At 35.4% G+C, this 10,754-nt stretch overlaps 1 protein-coding gene across 6 annotated transcripts; it reads left to right on the top strand.

The window, feature by feature from the left end:
* Window positions 1-267: 267 nt before the first annotated feature.
* On the top strand, window positions 268-4,451 carry LOC104089344 (ubiquitin-conjugating enzyme E2-23 kDa-like). 6 transcript variants are annotated; one of them, XM_070188606.1, is made up of 7 exons: window positions 268-374; window positions 2,203-2,273; window positions 2,445-2,524; window positions 2,954-3,068; window positions 3,276-3,328; window positions 3,795-3,923; window positions 4,070-4,451. In XM_070188606.1, the coding sequence occupies exons 2-7, from the start codon at window positions 2,230-2,232 to the stop codon at window positions 4,204-4,206; spliced, it is 558 nt and encodes a 185-aa protein (XP_070044707.1). In that variant the 5' UTR covers window positions 268-374; window positions 2,203-2,229; the 3' UTR covers window positions 4,207-4,451. The 6 variants fall into 6 exon arrangements, with proteins under 6 accessions (XP_070044707.1, XP_009592506.1, XP_033510214.1 ...); XM_009594211.4 differs by having other exon boundaries at window positions 367-453; XM_033654323.2 differs by lacking the exon at window positions 268-374 and adding an exon at window positions 439-493.
* The last annotated feature ends 6,303 nt before the right edge of the window (window positions 4,452-10,754 follow it).

Here is a 10,754-nt window from a genome sequence, read left to right on the forward strand (position 1 = left end):
AGAAAATGGGGGAAATGGAAAGAGGTGCGGGGTCTATAAATTAACTCCTATCGAAACAAACAGCAAAACTATTTACTGTATTGCAGCTTTCGCAAGTTTCAGGTGATATTTAACATCAAACAGAAATGTCGAAAGCATTTCCACAGTTCTAAGAAAGTCAAGTCCGAAAAACTTATTTCCAATTTCCAAAGCAACATTAAACAAGCGAAAAAATTAAGGCCAACAAAATTTATATTATTAGTCCAGATAAAATTGTCCAATTATTTAAAGTAGTGGAGAAGAGCCAAATACGGGTATGCTACTGACATGGGGTACCTTTGTTTTTTGATTCAGTTACAGAAATGGGGAGTGGAGTGAGTGAAGAAGAAGCCAAGGTAAATGCAAGGAATGGTAAAAAAGAAAATCATTAAAAAATATTAACGCAATATGCAAAACAAAGCCACGTAATTTGTGGTCAGTTGTTGGCACATAGCACGTGCCCCTTTTCAACTCTGTATGTAACTCTGCCTCAACGCCAACATGTCGACACTTTCCCCTTTTTCCCCTCTCCCTTTTATTTATTGTCCTTTTTCTCTCTTATTTATTTCTTTTGATTGATTGTTTTGTCCAATTCAGATCTTCTACTTTTGCCCATATTTCTGGTTCGTCTAAGTTCATCTTTGATATTGTATCTCATAAGAACTTTAGTCTTGATGTTGTGTATTGTGCTCGCATGTTGTGGCAATTGAATGAATTGTGATTGTTTAATGGTATTTTTACTTTGATGGGTTGGGTCTGTTCTGCTTAAATCTGCCAAAGTTTTGATCTTTTCAATATTTGGTTCATCCGACCATTTAATTGTGCATTGCCAAGGCTAGACTAAAATATTTGGATGTTTTGGTTCTTTCAGTTTTTATCAATTTGCTTTGTGCAGTGGTTCTTGGGATGGATTTATCTATTTTGAGGGAGTCAAGTTTATCAGTATTTTGCAATGTCAACTTTGACTTCTAAAAACTTTTTTGCGTCTGTCTTAATTTTACTTTTTGAACTGCATTATGGCTCTGCAAATTTCTTTTTGATATCGTGTTAGATGTGGTTTGCCACTTTAAGGCCAAATGAAAATGTTGTTATTGAAATCTATACTAATAATTAAGCAAGACTAAGGTGGTTAGTGTAACTTGATTGTGATGCCCTGGTAAATAATACCCTTTTGTAGCTATGCTACTATCAGGAACAGATGAAACTCAAAGGCTTATCATTAACTCCACACTTCCCCATTAATACAATTTCATGCAATTTATGCACCTGCAAAAGCGTCCCCCTTAACTAGATTACTGATGAAGAGGCAATGACAAGTTGTTTAACACGATGTGACCACAGACGTATAGTTGCTTGATATGGTGATACCAACTTGTATTCTAATTGTGTTGACATCATGATTGCTCAAAAGCTGTAAGTCAAATTCAAGTCCATCGTTTTGTAAGAAAAGCTACTTTTAAAGGACCCTTGTCTTTGAAGTGTTTGAAATGCATCACTGTGTGTTTCAATAGATGAACTAGTAGTAATAAGTTAAATGAAGGGTTGAGCAGCTCAGTGGTATTAAGTATTAAACTCACTGATGGGATGAGTTCGAAACTGAGTTTCGCCTTTGGATGCTGATGTTTCCTAGAGATCTTCTCTTAGTTCTTTTATTCAGTCATCCTTGAAGGTGTTTAAAGGGGACCAGGTAGACCTACAATCGCATTGAAGGAAGTTGTCTTGAAAGAGCTACAATCTCTTAAGATATACGTGAACCTCGTGAAAAATATGATATAAGGAAGAAAAAGAATCTATATAAGTAATATCTATTAGTTGGGCCTAAGGTTTAGTCCTGTTAGTAATTTACTGTAAGTCCAATGACCACTAAGAGTCTTTTAAGTGCAGGTAACGCCAGTTGGCGAAGTGGCGTTGTCAGAGTCATATCTGCCCGTAGCAAATATAGAGAACTTCTAGTGCTAGAGAAACTAAATTCTTATAATGTTGGATTGAGATATACTTAAATAAAGATTCATGTAACTGACCCCAACTTGCTTGGGATTAAGGCATGTAGTCGTTGTTGTTGTAACCATTTTCTTCTTATGCTTGTGTGAAACAGCCGTGTAATTTCTCACTTCATTGTTTGATTTCTTTATTTGCATCTTATTTATTGAACAGATATGTTGAACTCTTTCCTTCATTACGCAGATTTGAGGATCAATAGTTAGTTGAGAAATGTCTTCTCCAAGCAAAAGAAGAGATATGGATGTTATGAAATTGTAAGAACGTCCGAGATATAGTTTTCTTGCTGTCATTGATATATTTTTACTGATTCTAAACAGTTTGACTTTTACTTCATCTTATCTGATCAGTGTATTATACATATGAAAGTCAATATGGCAGGTTTTCATTTACCACCATGAGTTTTTTATCTCATTTTCATTTCGCAGGATGATGAGTGATTACACAGTGGAGACAATAAATGATGGAATTACGGAGTTCAATGTGGAATTTCACGGCCCAAAAGAAAGTAATGCCACGAAGATACTCATTTAGCTTTGTCTTTTATTGGTTTTGTGATTTTGTTGAAGGATCATCTTTCCCTTGATTGGATTTCTCCTTCTTAAAGTTAGTTTTTGAAGAGAGGGCAGCAATCTAATTGGATTACATGGATTAGTTTCTATATACACTGATACTTAAAATTTTGTCTCTTAATTATCTCAAAAATGTCATAACTTTAACACTCATCAGCCAATATTTTTAGCATAAGAATAGCCAATCAAGACATTTCTGCTCTCAGTCACTAAAGTAGCTTGTCTATCAGAATCTTGCACTTGTTGCTTTTCCCGCAGAGCAGCATATTACATATTCATATGGTATTGCTATGGGAGATGGAGCTATTTTCTTAGATATGCAGACTGATAGAGTTAGTTGGTTTTGTGTATGATTTTTGTTACAGGTCTTTATGAAGGCGGAGTCTGGAAAATAAGGGTCGAGTTGCCAGATGCTTATCCTTACAAGTCTCCTTCCATTGGGTTTCTCAACAAAATATTTCACCCCAATGTTGATGAGCTGTGAGCTACATATACATTCTTTCTGCATTTTAAGCAATTTGCTGTTACTTTGTTAGTCACATGTAAGATGTGTTAGATAGTCATATGTGTATTGGCCCCCTTCCATCTTTTAGTCTCTTTAACAAACCTCTGTACCACAATTCTTCAGAGTGCCTCTGAGGAAAATGGTAATGCACCATTACTCACGAGATTCATCTGTTATTGCAGGTCTGGCTCTGTATGTTTGGATGTCATCAATCAGTCATGGAGCCCTATGTTTGGTAATTGCATACTGCTCTAAGACTTTTAGAGTGAAACGAAAGTTTAAACACATGAAGTCTTCTTTTAGTTTGTTTCACACAAATGCCTTTTACTTTGTCCACTAACTGAAGGTTTATGCTCAAGTTTCTTTAAGCACAGGCTGTACACATGAATTAATACAAGTCAATTTTTTTCTATGCTGTGGCACTAGTGTAGGCATTGACAACCTTAATAGAAGCTCAACTCTCATTTCACTGTTCAGATTATGTAGAAAACATCTTCTGTTGAAATGAAAATGACGAAAGGTGTCATTCTTGTGTCTGATTTAAGGCATGAGTCGTATAAGTTAGCTTTGTTCTTACACTCCATATACGTTCTTTTCAAGAAATTGTTTATGGAAATTCAGCCCTAGGTGTTGACAACTTCATAAAATGTTCCTGAACTGTGAGCTTTTCCACATCTGACCAAGCATATGCCGATGTGCAGATCTCTTAAATGTATTTGAGGTGTTCCTGCCCCAGCTTTTGCTATATCCAAATCCTTCGGATCCATTGAATGGTGATGCAGCATCTCTGATGATGAAAGACAAGAATCAGTATGAGCAAAAAGTGAAAGGTAATTTGACAACCATGGCCAACGTGTATGTTAGTCAGATATTCTACGTTGTAAATATGTGTTTGTAATGAAATGGATCTTTTAACCATGTATGAGAATGTAAACCAATGACCATACATCGTTCAACACATCATTTTATGATGCAGAGTATTGTGAGCGATATGCAAAGAAGGAGAACATCGTTGGCTCACCGAAAGATGAGAGTGATGAAGAGATTAGTGAAGAGGATTTCAGTGGACAGAGCGATAGTGATGACGAAGTTGTTGGACATGCTGATCCCTGAGTGAATAGACTAGATCCTAAACGGAGATCATGTTTAGTTCACTTTTCTCCTTGCATGTAATATTCGATTCATCGTCGCATGTAAATCAAGGTGTGCCATAGGTAATTTAGTGACAATATATATAACATGCAGATATGTGATGTTTTTCAATCTGCTTAGAAACTTTCAGCCCCATGGCTAATGTAATCAATGTATGCATCAATTCAGGTTCCAGTTTTAAATCAATTGTACACCAATTGCTGCCATTTCATTTGGTTATTCTAATGCAACTCTGTGCTGCAACGTCTTTAAGGCTTTTTGCAGTGAATCCATTTACTTGTATATCTATATTTCGTGTCGAAGATGATGAATTCAGTTGAACTCATCAAATGTATGGTCCAGCTGCCTTAGGCCTCAAAATAATACTGGTTAATTTATCACTTAGGTTTCCCCTGCGTCTCCAGTTCATTACAGGTATAATCCTGTCAAAACTCTTCTTTTTCTAAATTATTTTCTTGTCTTAATGTTCAAATTCATCAGCTTTATGTATAAAGAACACCTCTTTTGGTTGTGTATGCGTGTGCCTACATGATAATCAGTTCATTGTTATTGAAATGAGTGTTGTTTGATTAGTTTATTCAGAGGCGGACCTACATGAGCAGTAGAAGGGTCACGGGAACTTGTTAGCCTCAGCAAAAATTATGTATATATATATATATTTGTATATACAACAAGGACCCCTTAAATAATTTGGATATGCCCCAAAACACAAAAGTTGGATTGGCTCCGCTGGTTTAACATGCCGCAATTGTCTTCTCATTCACTACATGACCAGGTTCGAGACAACAACGCCAGCGCTTTCTTTCATTCATTTTTTTCTCTTTATAGATTAGTATCTCCTGTATTTAGTGCTCAACTTGTTTTTTTTCTCTTTATCTTTTCTAAGTTTATGAACAATTATTTAGCACTAGTACATAATAGTCAACTTTTACACAAATTAGTCTCAAACTCTTTTTGAGAAATGTAGCACCCCGAAAATTTTTGAAGTACTTAAGCGCTATTAAGAAAGTTGATGTGTGCTAATTATATTATTTTGTGGGCAGACGAGGACTATTAATATGATGGATATTAATTGAATATGATAATAAGTGTACGATACATATTATAAGTGATGTGGGGTCCAAGAAGAGCCCTAAGTCTAAGTCAAGTTGAAAATTACATAATAGACTAAAGTTCCAAATGAGTACGCACAAGACCTAACTTTGGACAAGCATATCTATCTATCTATCTATATATATATATATATATATATATAAGGGATTATGTGATGGACAACCTATCAAATGAAATATCTTCGAGTCTAGTTTCTAACACTTTACACCATTCGTCATTTGGACACTCCTACAAGAAGTTATGATCAAATTACCAAAGGCTGGCAGTGAAGTACTGCCATAGCGTCCGGGCTTCAAAGATGAGTGAAGTGGGGATGCGAAGCATCTGGGGCCGCATCTGAAATCCAGAAATTTCGGCCTATACGTACAAGGTCGGGTGAGAGGGTATTTTGGAGCTAGGATTTGGTGCTTTCATGGTGGATTCGTCCTTTGAGACAACTTAGAAGTACAAGGTGAGTTTTTATGGATATTTTAAGTTAATAACATCCTATTAACACTAGTATTAAAATCATTTAATTTTTGAAATCCCTAGAAATCTTTTAAGTTGTCCAAGAACACCAAAATTTTCAAACATTGGATTTTTTAGGAAAAACTTCAAGAAGGTAATCCTAATGCTTCAAACTCATTTCTTATGAGTCGGCGAGAGTAGTTATAGTATTTGTTTCAAATTGTTATGGTTGGATAATTGAATTCACAAACCCTAGTTCATAGCATGAATAGTATTTTTGAGAAAATGGGGAAGATGAAGAGTGTTCTTAGAAATGAAATTAAAGGATGCGATAATCCTATGGAATCATTTTCTAGCTAAATTGAAAGTGTTCAACTACGTAATCACCAAATTGAATATTTTGAAAATGTTGGGTAATGAAGACAATGAGAAGTAATTTGGGGGGTATTGGAGAATTAATGTAGTATCATTGATGACTTCAAATGAGTAATTGGTAAGAGTGGAGTTAAATATGCTAGTAAATGAACCTATTCGGCGATTTGAGTTGTTGGAGGCTTGTAGTCAACTTATGAGCCATAAATGGATATTGGTCAATATTTTAGATCATATTTTGATATAATTAGGATATCTAATTGTAGATATCGACTTGTTGGTGATATTTGAGTATTTTAATTAACATTGAAATGATAGAAGATGATTGAAAGCTTGTGAAGGTTAATAAAGCGAAAGCGGGGTAAGTTGATTAAAACTTACTCTTCTTGAGGGACTTTCTCTAAAAGCATGTTTTGATTTAATACTTAAGTTGTTTGCAAATGTGCTTTCATGCTTGTGGGGACAAACAAGTACGGATGTCTCTATGTACTAAAATATTATGTTGCATATGTAGTGTCATGCTGTTTTATAAAATTTTATTTTAAATCTTGTTGGCAAAATGACACTCAAGGTAAATGTTATAAGTTTTTATCAAAACTTACGTATTGAAAAGAGTATACATATTTGACTGCTAAAGATAAGTTTTCATGGAAAGTATTTCTTTTGGAAATTGATGAGCAGAATAGCACTTGCGGTATCTTTTAAAGATTGATGTTAAATTGCTAAAGGCTTTAGCATGTAAAAGGTTGTTTATTTAATATTGTTAAAATGATTTAGATTTTTTATAAATGCTATGATTTGATAAAAATAGATCCTTTGAAGCTACTATGCTATGAATCTATTTTTGAAGTATCAAATATTTTGGGAGTTACTTGTGTTCACCGAGATTGACTTCAAATATATTGTGTTCGTTGTCATAAAACTACACGTGCCGATGTAGGCGTAGATGATCACTTTGTGGTATAGACTATGGCAAAGTGATCTCCCTCGAGAGAGTAATATTTTGTGCTATTATTAGCATGACTGAGTAAATTCGTACGACACTACGAGGAGACGACTTGAGCAAGTAGGGTATATGATACTTGCCGCTAGGTACATAACCTAGTTGACCTTCTTATGTCAGTGATGGTATAGTACTCCTAGTAAAAGATTAGGATGATTTTATTATGTTTAGGCCTAAGGAGCCGAAAGTGATTTCAATGACTTAAAGCAAATGGAATGATTTTGTATGATTTTATCCAAAATTTTGGGTTGATATAAATGTTTTAAAAGTTTATATTGTGCGTTATATTTCACTTGGCTTTTATTTAAAATGACAAGGATCATGAATTGATAAAATTTCTATCGTTTTATATCAAATACTGGTGCATTAGTTTTATAAAGTTTGTCCCAAGAACTTAAGTTAGAGAGAGTTTATGATACTTATTGAGTACTGTCGTGGTGTACTCAACCCTTAGGCCCCCCTACAGGGTCCCGCTTATTTTACATATTTCAGGATGAGGTATGATACGTGGCATGTGGTCAGGGTTAGGATGACTCTCTTCCTGAGGTATATGGTGAGGGACCACTTCTATTTCGTGGTAGCTATCATGTTTTCTTAATTTACGCTAGTCGGGTATTAACCCAAGTGTTTAATTCTATTCTTTGGTATAGAGGCTCTATAGATAGTTGTGAAAGGTTATAGTAACGGGGTTGTACACAACATATATGAAAGTATATTTATTTTACCTAGTCTCATTGTTATTATCACGAAAGGCGTCATGTGTGATTTTGAATTGAAAAAAATATTTTATCATTTAACTTGAAAATATATATGATTTTCAAGGAGCTTCCGCAGTTAAATTAGTTTTCATGCATATGATTTGAGTGCATCACATGGTTTGGTTCGCTTGGGTCGGGTAGTGTGCCGGGTGCCGGTCATGTGATTTTTGGTCGTGACAAATGGTATCAAAGCACTAGGTTCTAAGTCGAGTCCTAGAAAGTCTATGGAGTCGTGTCAAGTAGAGTTCCTCTTATTAGTGTGTTGCCGACCACACTTATACCGGTGAGGCTATAATGACATCTAGGGATAAAGTATTGTTTATGAAAAAAATAATTCCAAGGTTACGAGTCGGAATGAACAAGTTTTGTAGATACCAAGTGGGCAATATAACTTCAATCTCATAAACTATGAGATATTGCTTTGAGCAAGCTAAGAAATTAAGGGAGCATGAAAATTAGTTATTCTTTATCTCAAATTTTTTTATTAAGAAAGTCCAATCACAGAGGATTTTTAGTTTATTGGAAGATATTTTTCAGGTACAACTTGACGTATGTATGACTAAAGAAAATACAGGCATGTATAATAGTTATATGGGAGCTATGCATAGTATCTATTATTGATATTGAATAGTATTCATATATGTAATGTAGGATCAAGTATGGATTTTAATCGGTTGTAATGTAGGCTGCGGGTCGAGTAGGATACATTTGGATATAAGAGTGACTACACCTCCCTAAGCACTTTAATACATACACTTTAACATTTAAAACCCCGCACTTATGTCAAATCATAACTCCACCTTCACATCAATGTATATTAACTCCTTACTTCTTTAAGCACAATTACATCAAGAGTCACCACTATCAAGGAATATTTTTTACAGCAATACAACTATTTTTTTTCTTTCCTTTTCAATTCAAGTGACTCTTACTTTTTCAAAATAGTGCACCTTTCTCCTTATTTCATTAGTTCCACTCAAAAGCCAAACCAACCACCCCACAATTTAATTTGTGCAAAGTTCATTACAATTCAAGTGCTCATGAGAGGTGAAAAGGTTCAAATAGATGATTAATTCAAACAAATGGGTAAGGCTTGTAATGTGGTTGCCAAAGAAATAGGATTACATTCTCAAAGGGTTAACTAAGATATATAACAATTAGGCGGGTAAAATATACATATCTGGCTCAACAAAGAAACTCCTATATCACTTCCAAGACTGAACAACACTACTATTTCACTTTACAAACACACGAGACAAGTTCTAGACATCAAATATAATGTACAAAATAGCACACAAACCTCACACACATGGCACATAACTCACTCAGGATTGGACTCATCAAGACACTCTAGTCAAAGCAGTTAAGCAAAGTTAAGATTATACAATTTAAGGTACTTATACAAGAGTCAAAAACTGAGCTTAAGCGTCACAACTAAAGTACTCACTATTCTGAAGGCATAACAAAGTTAAGACATATTGCTTCAATTCAATTTATAGCACAATGGCTCCTACTCCAAAAAAATAAAACTAACTACACCATGTTCAAATAAATCCTTTGGAAAAGAACCGCGACACAAAGAAAAACCAAGGGAGAATTACTACACTACCTACAAAGAAAATCTTTTTTGTCCTTCTTCTTTAGACTTAAATCCCTCAAGAAAACTGTCTAGGAGATCCATCGTCGGTAAAAGTCCAATTTTTCTACTTTTTTTCCCGATAATTCTTAGGAGCTACTAAAATACTACACAACTACAAAAATAAAAATAAGAAGTTAATATTTTAATATTTTTCTAACATACTGCTACTAATTATCTAGAGAAATTCTTCCACCCTACACTTAAAGGAGTGCAGTGTCCCCAATGCACAAATAAAGCAAAACAATAATGAGGGTGGACAAGAAACTCCCTGAAAGGCCAAAGGCCGAAGCAATAGCGGCTCACGGGGTACTTAGACTTCCCCTAGGCATGGTCCTTAGTGTGGGCACCTCACACTTAGTTCTTACCATATAGCTCGCTTTTGCACTCTTCCAATGACCTTGCTTCCTATTCTTATTATACTACAAAACAAAAACAGACACTACAACAATAATAAGATAAAAATAGAAATAAAAGAAAGCAGTAAAGCTGGGTTGCCTCCCAACAAGCGCCTGATTTAATGTCGCGACATGACATATAATCTCGTTTAATCATTGGCAAGTAACACCTTCGACTTCTGACGATCAAAGTCACCTCCATAATAGTGTTTTACTCTTTTTCCATTTACTAAGAACGTTCTCTCGCCATCTAAGACGCGCAACTCAATTGCACCATGTGGAGTGACTCTCACTACCTCAAACGGGCCCGACCATCTCGATTTGAGCTTCCCCGGAAAGAGTCTCAACCTATAATTGAACAAGAGAACTAATTGGCCCGGTTCGAACCCGCGATGGTGGATATGCTTATCATGACAACGCTTGGTCTTTTCTTTATATAACTTGTCATTCTCATACGCGTGCAAGCGAAACTTATCAAGCTCGTTCAATTGCATCAACCGCTTTCTACCCGCTTATTCTGCATCAAAGTTCAGCTTCTTTATCGCCTAATATGCCTTGTGCTCAAGTTCCACTGGTAAATGGCATGCTTTCCCATAAACTAGCTTGTAAGGTAAGGCTCCGATTGGAGTTTTGTAGGCGGTCCGGTATGCCCATAAAGCATCATCAAGCTTTGCAGCCCAATCTTTCCTACTTGCACTAACTGTCTTCTCCAGAATCTGCTTTATCTCTCTATTTGAGACTTCAACTTGTCCACTAGTCCGAGGATGGTAAGCGGTTGCAAC

This window comes from Nicotiana tomentosiformis, chromosome 11 (assembly GCF_000390325.3).
Source record: "Nicotiana tomentosiformis chromosome 11, ASM39032v3, whole genome shotgun sequence".
NCBI lineage: Eukaryota > Viridiplantae > Streptophyta > Magnoliopsida > Solanales > Solanaceae > Nicotiana > Nicotiana tomentosiformis.